The 18,296-nt window shown below is 52.8% G+C and overlaps 5 protein-coding genes across 5 annotated transcripts; 4 read left to right on the top strand and 1 right to left on the bottom strand.

Moving 5' to 3' along the window:
- Window positions 1-203: 203 nt before the first annotated feature.
- Window positions 204-1,633, top strand: BJY04DRAFT_230389 (putative methylaspartate ammonia-lyase; the record flags this gene model as incomplete). Its single annotated transcript, XM_073719283.1, has 2 exons — window positions 204-1,428; window positions 1,470-1,633. 2 exons carry the CDS (start codon window positions 204-206, stop codon window positions 1,631-1,633), a joined length of 1,389 nt encoding a protein of 462 aa, XP_073567614.1.
- Window positions 1,634-4,256: 2,623 nt separating this feature from the next.
- Window positions 4,257-10,349, top strand: BJY04DRAFT_221763 (RNA helicase SLH1; the record flags this gene model as incomplete). Its single annotated transcript, XM_073717220.1, has 1 exon — window positions 4,257-10,349. The coding sequence occupies one exon, from the start codon at window positions 4,257-4,259 to the stop codon at window positions 10,347-10,349; it is 6,093 nt and encodes a 2,030-aa protein (XP_073567613.1).
- Window positions 10,350-10,786: 437 nt separating this feature from the next.
- On the bottom strand, window positions 10,787-12,928 carry BJY04DRAFT_197252 (uncharacterized protein). The gene is made up of 2 exons (XM_073712475.1): window positions 11,844-12,928; window positions 10,787-11,794 (listed from the first exon to the last, which is right to left on the bottom strand). Exons 1-2 carry the CDS (start codon window positions 12,657-12,659, stop codon window positions 10,871-10,873), a joined length of 1,740 nt encoding a protein of 579 aa, XP_073567612.1. The 5' UTR covers window positions 12,660-12,928; the 3' UTR covers window positions 10,787-10,870.
- A 1,343-nt stretch (window positions 12,929-14,271) lies between these two features.
- Window positions 14,272-16,971, top strand: BJY04DRAFT_123289 (uncharacterized protein). Its single transcript, XM_073708372.1, has 3 exons — window positions 14,272-14,886; window positions 14,953-16,029; window positions 16,097-16,971. The coding sequence occupies exons 1-3, from the start codon at window positions 14,555-14,557 to the stop codon at window positions 16,395-16,397; spliced, it is 1,710 nt and encodes a 569-aa protein (XP_073567611.1). The 5' UTR covers window positions 14,272-14,554; the 3' UTR covers window positions 16,398-16,971.
- BJY04DRAFT_197248 (uncharacterized protein) lies at window positions 16,591-17,596 on the top strand. The gene has a single exon (XM_073712474.1). It carries the CDS (start codon window positions 17,199-17,201, stop codon window positions 17,574-17,576), a length of 378 nt encoding a protein of 125 aa, XP_073567610.1. The 5' UTR covers window positions 16,591-17,198; the 3' UTR covers window positions 17,577-17,596.
- Window positions 17,597-18,296: the final 700 nt, after the last annotated feature.

Genomic DNA, 18,296 nt, shown 5'->3' with positions numbered 1-18,296 from the left:
AAGGTCCTGACGATCCACGAACCTTGGAATGTCCAGAACCAAAACAACTCTATTTTCTAGCTACAATACACATTTAGACAAAGTGCTAAGGCCCACTGTACAAATAGTAAAAGCCTTGAATTGACGGCGGGGCACCTAAGTGGCCTCGCTCGGTTAGGTATATAATCTCCATAACCCTAACAATCTTCGATCAAGAAATGACGATGAAACCAACAAAGGTTACATTTGTGACTGGCATCTCCGGCTACTTCGTCAAAGACCTCGCAGCGGTCAGGAAAAGTCCAAGCTATGATCCATTAATCGACAACATCGCACCCTGCACACCCGGGTTCAACCAAGTCGTCCAACCCGGCCAAGTGATCTCCATTCTCCTGCATCTCCCCAATGGCCAAGTCGCCGTAGGTGACTGCGTCGACGTCATCTTCTCAGGAGCAGCGAATCGCGACCCCCTCTTCATCGCCAGCGAGCATCTTCCCCTGCTGCAATCCGTGGTCCAGCCATGGCTGCTAAATTGCGACATCACGCACTTCCGAGCAAACTCAGTCCGGATCGATTCCGGCTGGCCCGAGCTGCAGCACACCCGTCTCCACTCCGCGATCAGATATGGGCTATCGCAGGCGCTGCTCGCGGCCACGGCATGCGTGCAGAACTGCCCCGCCGCTGAGATCATGGCGCGCGAATGGGGAACCACAATCGCCAAACAGCCCATCGACATCCTAGCCTCCTGCCATAGGAATGACTTCCTACAGCTGGACCGCATGATCATGAAGCAAGTCGCAATTCTCCCACACGCCTCCTTCCTCCACGTCCACGATCTTGGCCCGGAGGGCAGAACCCTACTACAATTTGTGGAAAAGGTCTCCCGACGAGTCCAAGAGCGAGGTCCAAAGGGCTACACTCCAAAACTCCACTTCGACGTCTACGGAACGACCGGGGACCTGTTCCCCGATGCAGACAAGCTGGTCTCCTTCCTGGCCAAGCTGCAGGCTGCCGCATCCCCATTCGCGCTCCTCATCGAATCACCAGTCATAGCGGCCACGAAGGAAATCCAGATCGCGCGGCTGGCGGATCTCCGGCGCCGATTGCGCGCACGGGCCGTACCTGTGCAGATTGTCGCGGACGAATGGTGCAACACGCTGCAGGACACGAGGGAGTTTGCGGATGCGGGGGCCGTGGACTTCGTGCAGGTTAAGATGCCTGATCTTGGTGCGATCCACAATAGTATTGATGCGGTGCTGTATTGTCGCGAGCGAGGGGTCGGATGCTGTCTTGGGGGGTCGGCGAATGAGACTGATATCTCCGCACGCATGACGGCGCATGTTGCGCTGGCGACGGGTCCGGATTTCCTGCTCTCGAAGCCCGGGATTGGCGCTGATGAGGGGGTGATGATTCTTACGAATGAGATGCGGAGGACGCTGGCTTTAGCTGGTAGCACTCCCTGTTTACCAGTATCACTATCCAAACTCTAGCTAGAATGGACCAAAATCAATCATGGAAATGCTTCACGGAGAAGCCAGCCAACTGCGTTCCCGCATTCAAATCCGTCGGCGACCTGGACCAATTCTTCCGAATCCTCGCCCTCGTCCACTCAATCGCCGGCACATCAATCTCATTGTTCTCCCCCTCCTTATAGTACCCCTCCCTCTTCAACAACGGACTCTCCACAGTCCTCAACATCAACCGATCACTCGGCCTCACAAAATACAGCAATCCCAACCGGTCCCTCCCCGCTTGATCCGCCGGCGGCACAACAACCCGATGAATGCCACTCTTCAACCACCCATTCGACAAAATCGACAACATATCCGCAATATTCACCGCAGCCACCCCCTCCGGAATCCTCAACCACTCCCACTCCGCACCCTCAGCCCTGCGCACCTGCAGCGCCGCAACAGGCTGCTGAAACACGAACGTCATCGTCCCGTTATCCGTATGCCCACGCGAATACAGCTCTTTGAACCGGGCGTTCTCTTCGGCACTTCGGGCCCGGTACATCATATACCGCAATCCGCTGTCACAGTTGCTCTCGTACAGATGGCCATCCACCAGCTCGTCCTCTGGAATTTCGAGGATTATCGCTAACAGCTGGAACAGCTTGTATGCGATATTCTCGTGCACGTGCCGATGGAACGCCTCGATCTCAGCCCAGTGCGATCTGTAGACCTCAGGATGCTCCCGCTCATATTGCGGGAGGAACTTCATGACGTTGTAGAACTCGATGTTGTCTCTTAGCCCGGGGAGGATCTCGATTGAGCCGAGGGGGCGGTAGCCGTTGTAGATTCCTTCTTCGAGCGGGGCGCGGTAGGAGAGGCGTTGGGATTCAGGGAGGGAGAAGAAGGAGCGGCCGATGGCGAATTGGCGGTTTATTTGCGCTTGGGTGAGGCCGAAATTTGTTATGTAGAAGAAGCCTGTAGAGTTGTGTATCAGTGAGACTGAGGATAACAGGGTGAGGTAAAGGTAAAGGGTGGGGTGGGTGTGTCAGGTACCGATATCGTGCGCCGCGTCTTTGAGCTGCGCGGCGAGTCTCTCTTTCCCGCCTGGATGGTCGAATTCAGAGAGGTCGAGGGTTGTTAGGGTTGCGTAGTTGACTGGGTATTTGGGGATTAGAGTTGCGCTTGGAAAGGTGCTGGGATGATAGGGCTTGATGCGAGTGCTTACGCTTCTCTGTTGTCTCGGGAGGAGGAGTATAGTCCTCGAGATGAGGGTGTCCGTTCGTGGTGTCGGCCATGGCTACTTCTACTGCAAGAAGCTGGAGCGTAGAGTGGTCACAGACTCAGAGTCGGGAGCATGGGAAGCAGGCCGGACTTAAGTGCAGCATGCAGAGCGGGGTGAGATACAGCTGTCTACTTCGTCATCTAATTGTACTTCGACTATTGGCCTCGGCATGTGTGGATGTAGAGTGATGGGCTGATGGGTTCCGAGCCTTATCCTACAGGTTGCGGAGCATAGTACAGTGATGTCAAGGTGCAGCTTCTGCAGCAGGTATCGGCGGGCAGGTCGTGTCTCCGGGTGAACAGCCAAAGTGTGGTGCTTCTGCTGACTGCAAGCAGGTTTGGCAGTCTCTACATAGGTAATTTGTGCAAGCTATCGGACAATGGGAACAGCCGTTGGTAGATTGAATCCTCGCTGCTGGGTAGTGCAAATAGACCCCTACCATGCTTTCAGCGTGATCAGTGCAAGGACAAAAGAAAGACAGAACTCTGGACCTTCTTACCAGCTTTGGGGTCTTTCTATCTCCTTCTACCTAGGACTTCCTACGAAAAGGCATCTAGATCAAAAGTACGGACGAGGCTTTGTTCTTTGGAGGCCCGGGGCATTGAGCATTCGTGGATTCGTGGTAGCTTAAGCAACCCCAGCATGTCCATTATCAATTCCTACATCCTATTTATCTATTATCAAAGGAATCATTTTGGCCTGCGCCAACGCGTCTCTCATTGGTAAAGTATAGTCTCTTACAAAGCACCAATGTTGCTATGAGCAAGCACTTTAGTAAGACTTTCGGCCAATTAGTATGCTAGCACAACAAATGATTGACTGTACTACAAAGATTCAACCCTATATCCCGTGTACTTACTATAGTGGTGTAGGGCTAAGCACGAGCATATCAGAGGGAAAACGAAGAGGCTAGTTCATACTCGGTCTATGCGTATTGCAAGCTGTGAGTAAGCCCTTGAGAGATTTCCAGTGCAAAAACCAATCTTTGAGTGTCCTTCAAAAACGCTGTGTATTATCAATTTGAAGCTTTTATCGGTGTCCTTATATCGATGTTCCACTTACATACTCCGTAGCTTGAGAACTAAAAACGCAACAATAAGGACAATGCCCCAAGTTAGTAAGATGTCATTATCATTTTTTGTGATACGAATGGAAGATCTGAATGCCACTATTGACCTTGTTGGAATCGATATGGATCTATTTCGTCTTTTTTCTAAAAGCCGAAGCAGCAGCTTACATGAATATATATATATATATATATATACGCGGTGAAATTCTAATAGCTGAATCAGGACCATGATACAATTCGAAGATAGAGTCTCAAGAGAGATAGACAGCTATGCAACTGCTTACATCGAGTCACACTTATGTGGAATTCATAGTGACTCAGAGTGACTATATCTATGAGGTCACATGACCCCACTTTAACTCTACCTATCTCCGCACATTCTCCGACTTGGTGTTGCTTCAAATTCATCCTCACTTCAACCATTTCCCGACCCTCCTCTCCCAAACGCCGTATTCTTTTAAGAGCCTACAAAATGGATGGAACAGGCTCCGTCGAGTCGCAGTGGCTGGCCCAACTGGCCGCTATGCGCCAGGCGATCGCTGACTTGAACCTCAGCAAAGACCCCGCAGCCGACCAACTCACCTACGGCAGCGACCTCGACCTCGATCTAGACGAACACTCCTCCTCCGCTGGAACGGTCGACGATGTCTGGGACCTTATCAGCTCCGATGACGAATCCACAAGCGAAGACTTCAGCGAACTTGACGACCTGCCTTCCCCTCCCACCTCCGAGCAATACGATCAAACCTGGCTGCAGCAGAGATGCCAGCTCCTTGCGATTCAAAAGCCGGGTAGGGACGCGAACGAGACGGCGCAGCAGATAATTGCCTCCCTGGCTACGGATAGCGGAGATGACGAGTTGCAGATGTCGCTCGCTGAAATTGTGGGCTTCGACGATTTGGAGTTCGTGATCGAGTTGATCGCGCATCGGAAGGAGATACTGGGGAGTCTACACGCCGCTCCGAAAAATACGCAAGCGCAGACGGACGGTTCAGCTTCGGGATTGATGACACGGGCTGAACGAGAGCAGGCGCTCCGCAGGCAGGATTTTGAGCATAAAAATGCGGCTTTGATGCCGGAACAGACGCGGCAGGAACCGAAATACCCGCATGTTTTCAAGTCACACGAATCGCGGAACGTACTGGCTCTCAATGGGAAAAGCTATGGGTTGCCGTTGGGTAGTACCCAGATCGATGAGCCGAAGTACACTGAGGTCGAGGTTCCGGCTGCGAAGGTCGGACATCTCGCGCAACAGCAGAAGCTGGTCCCTATTTCGTCTATGGACGGTCTTTGCCAGGGTACATTCAAGGGGTATAAGAGCCTGAACCGAATGCAGAGTCTGCTGTACGATGTTGCATACAAAACGAGCGAGAACATGCTTATCTGTGCACCGACTGGTGCTGGTAAAACTGACGCTGCGATGTTGACTATTCTGAACGCCATCGGCAAGAACACAATTCCCAACCCAGTTGAACAGCCTGACGCAACCGACTTCACTGTTCTGGTGGACGACTTCAAGATCGTCTACGTTGCGCCGATGAAAGCCCTCGCCGCCGAAGTTACCGAGAAACTCGGAAAGCGCCTTGCGTGGCTTGGAATTCAGGTTCGTGAGCTGACTGGTGACATGCAGCTGACGAAACGGGAGATTGTGGAAACCCAGATCATCGTCACCACCCCTGAGAAATGGGATGTGGTGACGCGAAAGAGTACCGGCGACACCGAGCTTGTACAAAAGGTGCGGCTCCTGATCATCGATGAAGTTCATATGCTTCACGACGAACGCGGTGCTGTCATTGAGTCGTTGGTTGCTCGCACTCAGCGTCAGGTTGAAAGTACACAATCGCTTATTCGCATCGTCGGTCTTTCTGCTACACTCCCAAACTACATCGATGTTGCCGACTTCCTCAAGGTCAATAAGATGGCTGGACTATTTTTTTTCGACTCATCCTTCCGTCCGGTGCCCCTTGAGCAGCACTTTATTGGTGTGAAGGGAAAGCCGGGTTCTAAGCAGTCGCGCGACAATATTGATCTCGTCGCGTTCGAGAAGGTTCGAGATATGCTCGAGCGGGGACATCAAGTTATGGTGTTTGTTCACTCGCGCAAAGATACGGTACTGACAGCGCGGACGCTCCGGCAACTCGCCATTCAGGACGGCTGCGAGGCGCTCTTCAGCTGCCACGAACACGAAAACTATTCCAACGGCCTTCGGGACATGAAGCATGCTCGTGCTCGGGAATTACGGGATCTCTTTGCTAGTGGTTTCGGTACGCATCATGCCGGAATGACGCGCAGCGACCGGAATCTCATGGAGCGGATGTTCTCTGAGGGTCTGATCAAGGTTCTTTGCTGTACGGCCACCCTTGCTTGGGGTGTCAACCTTCCTGCTGCAGCAGTCGTTATCAAAGGCACTCAGCTATACAACCCTCAGGAGGGTAAATTCGTGGATCTCGGTATCCTCGACGTTCTGCAGATTTTTGGTCGTGCTGGTCGTCCTCAATTCCAGGATACTGGTATTGGTTTTATCTGCACGACTCATGACAAACTCAATCATTATCTATCTGCGGTCACTTCGCAACAACCGATTGAATCTCGCTTCTCTGCTAAGCTCGTGGATAACTTGAATGCCGAGATCTCCCTTGGTACAGTTACGTCTGTGTCGGAAGCAGTACAATGGCTTGGTTACTCCTATCTCTTTGTTCGGATGAAGCGAGAACCTCGAAACTACGGCATCGACTACGCAGAGATGATTGATGACCCGATGCTCGTCCAGAGGCGCCGACAACTAATCGTCCAGGCCGCGCTTGTTCTCCAGAAAAGCCAGATGATTATCTACAATGAAAAGACAGAGGAGCTCCGTGCGAAAGACGTTGGGCGAATTGCGAGTCAATACTATGTTCTGCAAAACAGTGTGGAGATTTTCAACACCATGATGCGCGAGAGATCCGGTGAAGCAGATGTCCTGCGGATGATCAGTATGAGTGGTGAATTCGACAACATCCAGTCTCGTGACAGTGAGTCGAAAGAGCTCAATAGACTTCGCGAGGAGGCTGTTCAGACTGAGGTTGAAGGTGGAAATGACTCTGCTCATGCAAAGACCAACATCCTTCTTCAGTCCTATATTTCTCGTGCTAAAATTGAGGACTTCGCGCTGGTCTCTGACACTGGGTATGTGGCGCAGAACGCCGCACGTATCTGTCGTGCTCTGTTTATGATTGCTTTAAACCGACGATGGGGATACCAATGCCAGGTCCTCTTGTCTATGTGCAAGTCTATAGAAAAGCAGATCTGGCCTTTTGATCATCCCTTCCGCCAGTTCGACCTACCGCAGCCGATTCTACGGAACCTGGATGAGAAGCTTCCAACTTCTTCTGTCGAGTCGATGAGAGACATGGACGTTGCAGAGATCGGCCAGCTAGTTCATAATCAGAAGATGGGCAAGACACTGGCGAAGCTGCTTGATAACTTCCCAACACTTACCGTCGAGGCAGAGATTGCACCACTAAATCGCGATGTCTTGCGAGTCAAGCTCAACCTCTATCCCGAATTTACCTGGAATGACCGGCACCACGGCGCTTCCGAGTCGTACTGGGTCTGGGTTGAGAACTCAGAGACTTCAGAGATCTACCATCACGAGTACTTCATTTTGAGCAGGAAGAAGCTGTATAATGATCACGAACTGAACTTTACCATTCCTCTCTCTGATCCGTTGCCAAGTCAGATCTATGTTCGAGCGATATCCGATCGTTGGCTGGGAGCGGAGACTGTTACCCCTATATCCTTCCAGCACTTGATCCGTCCGGATACGGAGAGTGTATACACCGATCTGCTCAATCTTCAACCTCTCCCTGTTTCAGCTTTGAACAACCCCATCCTGGAGGAGCTATACAGTCAGCGATTTCAATACTTCAACCCGATGCAGACTCAGCTCTTCCATGTTCTATATCACACCGCGGCAAATGTGCTCCTGGGATCACCAACCGGTAGTGGCAAGACGATTGCTTGCGAACTTGCATTGTGGTGGGCTTTCAGAGAGCGGCCTGGCTCTAAGGTAGTCTACATTGCACCTATGAAGGCTCTCGTTCGCGAGCGAGTCCTAGACTGGGGCAAGCGGCTCACAGCGCCTATGGGACTGAAGCTGGTCGAATTGACTGGAGACAACACACCCGACACGCGAACAATCCGGGATGCGGACATTATCATCACAACCCCCGAAAAATGGGACGGTATCTCTCGTAGCTGGCAAACCAGAGACTACGTCCGAAAAGTCAGCTTGGTCATTATTGACGAGATTCATCTGCTCGGTGGCGATCGTGGACCTATTCTTGAGATTATCGTATCTCGTATGAACTACATTGCTTCACAGTCGAAGAATTCAGTCCGACTGATGGGCATGTCTACGGCTTGTGCTAATGCCTCCGATCTTGCAAACTGGCTTGGCGTGAAAGAGGGCCTGTACAACTTCCGTCATTCTGTTCGTCCAGTTCCGTTGGAGATTTTTATTGACGGCTTCCCTGAACAGCGTGGGTTCTGTCCCCTTATGCAGAGTATGAACCGACCAACTTTCCTTGCGATTAAGAGTCACTCTCCCGAGAAGCCAGTCATTGTGTTTGTTGCCTCTCGTCGACAGACAAGATTGACAGCCAAGGACCTGATCAACTTCTGCGGTATGGAAGATAACCCACGTCGCTTCGTTCGCATGTCGGAAGAGGATCTTCAGCTCAACCTTGCTCGAGTCAAGGACGACGCTCTGAGAGAAGCCCTGTCGTTCGGTATCGGGCTGCACCATGCTGGCCTGGTAGAGTCTGACCGACAGCTTGCGGAAGAGCTCTTTGCAAACAACAAGATTCAGATTCTTGTCGCCACCAGTACTCTTGCCTGGGGTGTCAATCTTCCTGCCCATCTTGTTGTCGTCAAAGGAACGCAATTCTTCGACGCGAAGACAGAAGGCTACAAGGACATGGACTTGACCGACGTTCTCCAAATGCTGGGTCGTGCAGGACGTCCCCAGTTTGATGACTCCGGTATTGCGCGCATCTTCACCCAAGACTCCAAGAAAGCATTCTATAAGCACTTCTTGCATACCGGCTTTCCAGTTGAGTCAACCCTGCACAAGGTTCTTGACAACCATTTGGGCGCTGAAGTCTCCGCTGGAACAATCACTACCAAGCAGGATGCTCTGGATTATTTGACCTGGACGTTCTTCTTCCGACGCCTGCACAAGAACCCATCGTACTACGGGCTCGAAATCTCAGCAGATCAGCACAACTCACTCGAAGCCCAAACCCTAGCTCAGGAATTCATGATCGACCTAGTTGACAAATCCCTCAATGAACTCTCCGAATCCAGCTGCATCATCTTCGAATCAGCAACCGGCGAAGTCGACCCAACCCCCTTCGGCAAGATAATGAGCTACTACTACCTCGCGCACAAAACAATCCGCTACCTTCTCTCGCACGCAAAGCCATCCCCAACCTTCCACGACGTACTCAGTTGGATGTGCTCCGCCACCGAATTCGACGAGCTCCCCGTCCGCCACAACGAAGACCTCATCAACGCCGAACTCTCCCGCAACCTCCCTCTCTCCGTCGAGCCCATGGGCGATCTGCCCATGTGGGATCCCCACGTCAAGGCCTTCCTCCTACTACAAGCCTACATGTCCCGCATCGACCTCCCGATCTCCGATTACGTCGGCGACCAGATCTCCGTCCTCGATCAAAGCATCCGTATCATCCAAGCTTCTATAGACGCGATGGCCGAACTCGGCTACACCTCCGCATGCCTAACATTCATCAATCTCCTGCAGTGCATCAAATCCGCCCGCTGGCCAGAAGACCACCCGCTCTCAATCCTCCCGGGCATCGAGCCGTCCTCGGAAACGAACAACAACCCCACCCTCCCCAAATCCCTCACAGCATTAACAACCCTCCCGCCAAACGCCATCTCCGCCCTCCCCGGGAAACTGCACCTACAACCACCAGCCTCAACGCAATTCACCAAGGCTGCATCGTTTCTCCCGCGTCTTAATCTAGCGATAGCCTCAACGTCACAAAAGGGATTAACCGTCTCACTGACAAGAAAGAACACCCCCACCAACCCCGAATACAGAATCTACGCGCCGAAATTCCCGAAACCGCAGACAGAGGGCTTCTTCTTGCTTGTTTGTGCTGCGAACCCAGATGGAAGCGATGGGGATCTCATCGCGTTGAAGAGAGTCTCGTGGCCGAGCAAGACCGGCTCTACGGCGACTTCGTTTGACAAAGAGAGCCGGAAGGGGAAGGGTCCGAACAGAGGTCCAGGCCAAGGCCAGGATAGGGCTGGTAATGCTCGCGGACGCGGCAATGGGAACGGACCCGTCACAACCAGTTCGACCGTGAAGTGGCCGAAGGGGATGGATGTCCCTGCGCACGTGAATGTGCGCGTCGTGAGTGATTCGTACCCCGGGATGGAGTGGGCTGTTGGTAAGGTCGAGGTGAAGGGCGCTGGGTTTGATTCTGGTGGTGGCCCGTCTGGTGGTGGGAGTGAGACGGTGGTTGTTGCTGAGGGGAGTGTGCCGGTGAAGGGGTAGATAGATTGTGTACATACCTAACATAACATACGGAGTACATAGACATTACTCGAACGCACATATTTTCGACTTGAAGTATCACTTCAATCCAAATTAGCAGGTCTAGGGACTTTAGATCAGATAGAAATCGGAAACGACTGAATGTCCAAACGCTATGTATGGCTAATCAGGGGTCATAACTAGATACAGATAATAACTCTAGGCCTCCAGGCTCAGAAAAAGAAAGAAAGAAAAGAAAGAAAATATCAAAAGAACAAGCAGGAAAGAGCGGAAGAAAGAAAAAAGGCTAGCTAGTACCAGTATAGACGGTGAAACCAGACCGAGGTGGAAAAGAGAAATATGAAGCAGAATCAAGACGCCTGCGCCAGCTTGCGCCCTTGCCAAGCTGCACTGTAGGGAGAGCAACCCGCCCAAAAGCAAGAGAACAAAAAAAAAAAAAATCAATTCCAGAAGAAAAAAAGGCCGTTGCACTGAAGGAAAATCCGCCACTCCAAAAGCACTTTCAACTCCACAAACCCCAATTAGGCCAACTCGATCCTCGCATCCTGCGAAACGCCCGGGCGATGCCCTAAACTACCCCCTTGAACCGTTACCGTCTTTGCCTGCCGCCGCCTCTCGACGAATCTCTCGTCGGCACCAAGGTGATGCTGGCGGTGGCTGGGACCCGTTCTCGTGCGCACAGGAACAAGCATCTGCTTTCTTCCTTTGGAGACGGAGACGGACCGTGCGATGGAGACTTCAATTGTGGGGACTATGATATCGTCGGGCGCGTCTGTGCTCGCATCTGTGGGTGGTGGTGGCTTCATGGAGACGGTGCGTTGGGGAAATATTGGGTTCGATTTTAGATTAATGTTCAGAGAAGGTGGGGGGAAGTCGGGGCGTGTGTTGGTGACTGGTAATGGGGAGAGGATGGGAGATGAGGATCTTGAGTCTGCGGTTGCGGTTGTTTGGGTTGTGGAGTTGCTGCTGTTGGATTCTGAGCGTATTTCTCGGGTGTTGATGGTGAGTTTCTTCAGTGGGAGTTGCTCTGGCACGGGAGGTGTTGCTGTTTTGCGGTTGATTATCTCCCAGTCCGGCTCTTGCATGCCGGCGAAGGTGCGGACTCGTTCGATTTTGTGAATGAGGAGGGGTTCGTCGTCGGAGCCGATGGATGTTGAGGAGAGGAACGATGTGACGGAGGCTTGTGGGCGGTGGGATGCTTTGGAGTTGTCGTCGGCTTTGAGGGTTTTCTCTGTTGGCACTTTCTCCTCGGTTGGGTCCACCAGGTCTCTAAGGGGGGTCTGCGCTCTACGCAGGGTATCCGGGGCTTGAGGAAGGTTCTGGGTTCCCAGCACCTTCGAGGCTTTGCTGGCCGGCATCGCTGGGAAAAGGGTGAAGTTGGGTGAGTTTGAGCGGGTCGGGGAAGTTGCGCGCCTTCGCGGGGGCATCAGTGGAGGCGATGATGGCTGTGGGTGTGAGTAATGTAGTCAACCAGGGTTAGAGCCAAACACTCACCTCTCTAGGAGGGATAGTCACATCATCCAAGGTCTTGCTTCGCCTGTTCAGTAAAGAAGGTCGGCCGTCGTTCAGTAGACCACCGAACATGACGCTGTATCTTTCCATTTCAACCGTCGGTATCTCAACCTGCAGTAGAGTTCCAGACGCCTTCGGCTTCGACTCTTGCTGACGCGCTATCGCTTCATTCTCCGAGGCCAGACACGGCCAGACCTCCGTATTTTCAATAGGAGCAGCCTTACTGCCTGCCCTCCGCCGAGTCTTGTAGTCTATAGAGTGGCTAGAGCCCTGCGACGGCCCCTCGGCTTCACCACGAACTTGATAGAACGGCTTGTTCACCGGAGGAGCAATTGCACTCTTCGCCTTGAATAGGCCCCCAATCTTCCTCCATTTGCTCGACTTCCGCTGCAGCGCTGCAGAGGGTAATTCATCGGGAGGGGTGGGTGGCGGATTGCGTCGCGTTGCTCCAGTCCGCGGTTCGAGTAATCGAGGACTCCCAAGGGCGATGCCGATCATAGACTCGTCCACTCCAAGCCCTGTCTCTGCCGGAAGTACAACGTTGGTAGAAGATGCGGTGATCTGAAAGTCAAAGCCGGCAGCCGGAGTTTCGGTTTTCCTCTTTACATTGCGCACGCCTAGCGCTGGAGGTCGTTGCTCATATTTGACGACCTGGTGCATCGGACGGCTGTAACTGACACCCGGCTGGATCTCGCGAAGATCATTTCTCGGCAAGGCGTCGGTATAATTTAAGACTGGCTGGGAGATCCCCTGCGATTGCGGCGGCGAGCGTGACTTTCCGAGGATTCCTCTGGCCATGTTCAACAGGCCTATCCGGTCGGAGATTGGTGGGCTTCGTATTCGTATTAAAAGGTGGTTATCGAAAGGAAGGTGGGGTTAGCACGTTGTGAGTAGAGAAATGAAGCATCGGGTAAAGAATGGACAGTCTTCCAGAAGACCTGGGTGCATCGAAGGGTCAAAAAGAGAGAAAGGAAGTCATTCAAGAAAAGGAGGAGGGCGGCTCATGATATTAAAAGGGCCAAACGGCTCTGTAACAGTGGTGTGAGGGAATTTGGTGGAGCTGCAACTCCGACATCTCAGACCCTAAATGAGACACTCCCGGGATGGATTAGACCGGCCAACGGGAGCTGTAGATATAGATTGTTGCCGCCGCCCAAGGTAAGGCTCGATATTAGCCGGGCCAGTCATGGGCGGCTTCGTTCAGCGCCATAGGCAGTCAGGCGAGGAGGATTTATCGAAGGGTGTAAGAAGCATTGTGGTTGCGCAGAGATTAAATTGGAATTGCAGGGACGACAGATGGACAGACGGCTTCTGATTCATTATTGGTTTCATTTCGCGCTGAAACCGGGCCCACTTGGCCAATCAACAGTCCCAGCCCTAGACATCGGAGGATGAGATCAAATCAGCTGAAGGCCTTTGAGTCTCAGCTGGGGACATCTGCCTCGAAGGCGGGATGATCAGGGTGTCAGTCTCTCGGTTCGATCGCCACTGGATCTGGCCATGGTCGAGATCAGTATGGCAGCTATAGACTTGAGACTGAGAATCGAGAGAAGGCCCTAGCTTCGAGTCGGCGATATCGTACACGTGACCAAGATGCCGCAAGGCCTCAAGGCACCAAGGCACCGAGGCAGAAGTTCGTCAGGTGACTCTGGTAAACAATAGGGAACTGTCGGCGGATTTGTCGACAGGTTAATCAGACACAGATCTAGTGCACCGGTCACAAATCAGGCCGCATGCTGACAAGCGCTCTATGACATCGTTCATTGATATAGACAGCGCAGTGCTCGCCCAATTTCAGCATGTTCGTGTTGATGATGATGAAAGTGAGGGAAAGAAAGGATCGGAGTATCGCGATAACCGACGTCCCTACCACGTGATCTCTCTGTTTCTCCCTGAAGTCTCAGGACACTGGAAGATGAAGCAGATCGTATGACTATCACTCTATCAACTCTCACAGAGCCGAGTCGGAGACTTCATTACTGCGGACTGGTGTTACTTCGAAATATATATTTGTGCCCTAACACACACCTCTCTGCAACCGACAACCCCTTCTGTACCAGTCAGTGGCGCTCAGTTTGTTCACAAGCAATCTTAAGAGATCCATCTGACGATGCTGCCATCAAATGAATCGCCAACGGAGTATTCAAGGTGGATCCAGTCTACTCCATAGTTAATGCACGGCCTCGATCAGTCCAGGGTCGGTCCCAGCGATTACAACTTCACTCCACTCCCGCCAGCAACATCGACGAGATTTCCGACACAAGAAAATCCTCGCACTTGATATCAGATTACTGATCGAGCAAACCAAGGAACGTGCAGCACCGTGTGGAGCACAAACAACATCCGTCGTCTCGGGCGTGTTTCAGAAGCGCCCAAGCTTAATTAACCAAGCGCTTATCAGGGGTTTCGAGTCAGGATCACTCGGCTTTGGGGGCCATCCTCCCTAGGCCCCCCGCAATCATGAAGATGAAGGGGTTCGTGATGAATCCTGGCCGCTGCCAGACCCAGATCTTGCTAGCCATGTAAGAAAATAGTCGGCGCCATCGAACCTTACCGGAGATTCCAGTTCAGGGGAGTTGATATATAACAAGAGGAACTGCTGGAGAACCAGGGACCCTGCTTGATGGATTAGACGCTCTTTATTTTCGTTCGTTCATTCTTGTCTCAAACCCACGGTCTTTACTCATTTCAAAATGCGAGCAGGGACTCGCCATCTGCCATTCATTCTATCATGCCTTGAGCTGGCCTCGGCATTCTTCAAGGTCCCCTGTAGCAACCCTCTGGTCGTTCAGAGAGCAGACCCCATCGTCCAACCTGGTATCGCGGCCGGCCATGTCCACACGATCCTCGGAGGCGATGGCTTCGGCTTCACTATGGACTACAACCAGACGCAAGAGGCGCAATGCAGCTCCTGCTCCCCAATGGCCGACAAATCCAACTACTGGATTCCGTCGCTCTACTATCAAGCCGAGAACGGCAGCTTCACCCCGGTCAAGCAAAACGGCGGAGCTCTAATCTACTACCTGTATCCCCTATCCTACCCTACCCTGCTCTACCCACCTAGCACCAACACCAAACTAACAAACCCCAGCCAACGCCCCGAACCCAACAACGACACCGTCCTCGCCCCCCCACCCGACCTCCGCATGGTCGCCGGCTCCCCCATGGACCGGAAATTCAAAGACACCCACGAAGCCGAAGCCCGCAGCTACGCGTGCCTAGACTACGCCGGCCCCGCAAAAGCCGAAACCAACGGCTTCCCCAACTACAACTGCCCGAACGGCCTCCGCACACAAGTCTTCTTCCCCTCCTGCTGGGACGGCGAGAACTTCGACAGCGCCGACCACAAGTCACACATGGCATACCCACTGGAAGCCTACAACAGCGGCACATGCCCGGACTCCCACCCCCACAAGATCGTCTCCATCTTCATCGAAGTGATCTGGCAAACCGAGGACTTCGCAGACCAGTGGTACGGAAACGAGCAACCCTTCGTCTGGGCCAACGGCGATAAAACGGGTTACGGCCTGCACGGCGATTTCCTGAACGGGTGGGACGTTCCGACTCTGCAACACGCCCTAGACACCTGCGATGATCCCGATGGCATAATCGAGAACTGCGCCGCGCTGGAACTGTACGATAAATCCATCACGGAGGGCTGCCTCGTTGAACCCTCCATCGACGAACAAGTCGATGGCTGGCTTGATGCTCTGCCGGGGTGCAACCCCATCCAACCGGGTCCCGACGACGCAACGACCGTTAAGGACTGCGATGCCCCCGGCATTACAGGTCCCCAGCACTACTACACTGACGTGACAGAGGACCTCTCCTGGGCGTGGATTGGGTGTACGCGGGACAATGTAGACTTCGAGCGTGTCCTGACGGGCCCGAGTACCAGCGGCGATGACATGACCGTGCAGAAATGTATTGCGTTTTGCGAAGAAGACGGGTATACCTTTGCCGGAGTGGAGTATTCACGTGAGTGCTACTGCGGCGATGGTATTGAAGCGGACAAGGAGCCGGCTGTTTCGCCGATGGGACGGTGCTTGTCGCCTTGTAGTGGCGACGCGAGTCAGAACTGTGGGGGGTCTGGGTATATTGGGATTTACCAGTCTTGTGCGGATGGAAAGAGTTGTGAGAATCTGGAGTATCCGGCTGTTCGTGTTGGGTGAGTTGATTGGAGTCTTGAGGTGGTTGCCATGGTTGTATGGATGCTAATATGATATGGCGTCTAGTGACAGCGATCAAGACCAAACACCTCCGGCTTCGGCTTCGTCTTCAACTACCAAGGTGGAGAGTACCGGTGCTCCTACTTCTGCTCCTACCTCAACAAGCGAAGCGCAGCCTATTGATCCCTCGACGTCGACTACCACCGAAGCACCGAGCAGCACTGCTCCCTCGGCTACAGATGGAGTCCAGCCTGGCGACGGCGAGTCCGAGACATCAACTACCGCTGAGGGAATCACCGCTCCCACCGCAATCCATACCAAGCCCGTGAAGCACACCTGCAAGGCGCGGCGTCGACGGAGCTTCTAGATGATGTGGTAAACTAATCGCTAAGGGGCCTCTTCCGGATCCTTTAACCCTGGAAGACTCTAGGGATAGATAGAGATCTACTGTTCTTCTTTAGAAACAATTTTACCTTTGCCCGTGGTAGGCTATTGCAAGGTTCAATAAGTTCATTGATTTCCTGTGCGATCTTGCATTGAACTATAGGAAGATTAAATGGACATCTCTTAAGCAATTAAATTGACATGGGCATTGAGATTTAGATTAATATTACCGTAAGGCTCGCCTCTTGCCGACGCTTCAAGACGCTGAATTGTGTGACGAGTATCAGAAACAGAATGTCACCGGAGAACCCCCCTCCCCCGCCGCCAGTGCTTGCTGGCTGGGTTTAGTTCAAGCAAGCACTACGGTCTTTATCATGCGACAAAGCTTCTATCGCTGCTTTCCAATCACGCTCCCCTTCGCAAGGTTGATTTATGATTCCGTCTTGTAATCAATCTCCCTTTCGAATATCCGGCTTGCTGATATCCAGCAACAGCAACCTACGTATCCAGTTTAGTTAGCACCCAGTGCTCAAGGCTGGCGCGGAGCAGTGTGAAGATGAGACGAGTGCTTACATCACTTGTCCAGGTACGGCTTGTGGTAGAAAGAGCAATGTCAAGCACGAGCATGAAAGTAAGCTTGCCACATGCAGCCCAAATCTAGACCTCACATTCTCCAATGCGGCGAGCGCGCAGTCAGTGATACCTTACAAGGCATCCCCTGCGCCGGCCGGCCCGACCCAGCCTGGATCATATATGCGCGATCGCCAAACATAGTATTAATGCCATGTTCCGGGTGCAGTGCGTCCCATTTTGCGTACTGGCCCTTGAAGTCAAACTCGCGAAGGGTCATGAGGAGCGTCGTGCGAATGTCCACAAGAGCAAGGGTCTGGCCTATGCAGTCGCGGGGCCCGTGCTCGAATGGTCTCCATGCTCCGGCAGGCGGGTAAAGAGCGTGGCCGGGCCCGACGAGCCAGCGCTCCGGTATAAAGACATGCGGCTCTGGCCAGTGCTGGGCGTTGCGTTGGATTGCAAGGTGGAGGGTCCAGATGGCACAGCTTTCGGTCGGATACTCGGTTCCATGTTTTGGGGTCGCGAAGAAGCACGTTTGGAGAGCCTTTGCGGATACCGTTGGCGGGTGGGTATAGGCGTAGGGTTTTTTTGATGATTGCCAGTGTGTAGGGGAGTTGGTTGATTTGCTCGGGGCAGTCACGTAGGTGGTCAGCTGTTCTGGTCAAATCGGTGCCGAATCCCTGGTCGTGTTCTGCGCGGACTTTGCTGGGGACTGCTGGATGTTTCGAGAGAATATAATACGCATACATGACAGTAACCGCAGTAGAATCGTGTCCGACAAACAGAAACAGACGGATATGTGTAGTGGCCCATTCTTTGGACCTGGGATAAAGCTTATCTCCAGTGACTGGTTGTGTTTTCATGTGATCTGCAATAGCCATGTCTATGAGGGTCTTTGGCGCGGACGAGGCCGAGTGCTGCTCTTGGTGCTTCCATTCCTTGTACCGTTTTTCCAGTTCGACCCCTATGTGATGGTTCATGGTGCGGCTGTTGTGCCATTGTTTGAATAATCGCACAGAGCTGATGCGGCTGAAGTAATTGCCCGTCTCGATTTGGCATTCTCGATCAATGGTATCACGCATGGCGACGGCAACCGGGTGGAACCTCTGTTGACTGATAAAGCGAGTGTTCCTAGGAGATGGTGAGTTGTGACGGAGTGCGAAGGGGAACCAACTTACATCGCAACGTTCCCAATGATATCCATCATGTATCTGCAAGTGGCTACGTCGAGGAGAAATGTTTCACCTGTTTCTGATAGACCACGCGATATCGACATAGACTTCCACCTCTTGGAGAATAAATGGAATGTATC

This window comes from Aspergillus karnatakaensis, assembly GCF_047715665.1.
Source record: "Aspergillus karnatakaensis strain CBS 102800 unplaced genomic scaffold BJY04scaffold_52, whole genome shotgun sequence".
Taxonomy (NCBI): Eukaryota; Fungi; Ascomycota; class Eurotiomycetes; order Eurotiales; family Aspergillaceae; genus Aspergillus; species Aspergillus karnatakaensis.
Note: the sequence above shows the minus strand (reverse complement) of the source record. Positions and strands in the feature narration are given on the sequence as shown.

Excerpts from the sequence above, each read along its gene's own strand:
- BJY04DRAFT_123289 (XM_073708372.1), top strand. The coding sequence starts at position 14,555 with ATGCGAGCAGGGACTCGCCATCTGCCATTCATTCTATCATGCCTTGAG. Across the intron at positions 14,887-14,952 it reads GGAGCTCTAATCTACTACCT|CCAACGCCCCGAACCCAACA; the intron begins GTATCCCCTATC and ends AACAAACCCCAG. Across the intron at positions 16,030-16,096 it reads TATCCGGCTGTTCGTGTTGG|TGACAGCGATCAAGACCAAA; the intron begins GTGAGTTGATTG and ends TATGGCGTCTAG.
- BJY04DRAFT_197252 (XM_073712475.1), bottom strand. The coding sequence starts at position 12,659 with ATGGCCAGAGGAATCCTCGGAAAGTCACGCTCGCCGCCGCAATCGCAG. Across the intron at positions 11,795-11,843 it reads TGACTATCCCTCCTAGAGAG|CCATCATCGCCTCCACTGAT; the intron begins GTGAGTGTTTGG and ends TCACACCCACAG.
- BJY04DRAFT_197248 (XM_073712474.1), top strand. The coding sequence starts at position 17,199 with ATGTTCCGGGTGCAGTGCGTCCCATTTTGCGTACTGGCCCTTGAAGTC.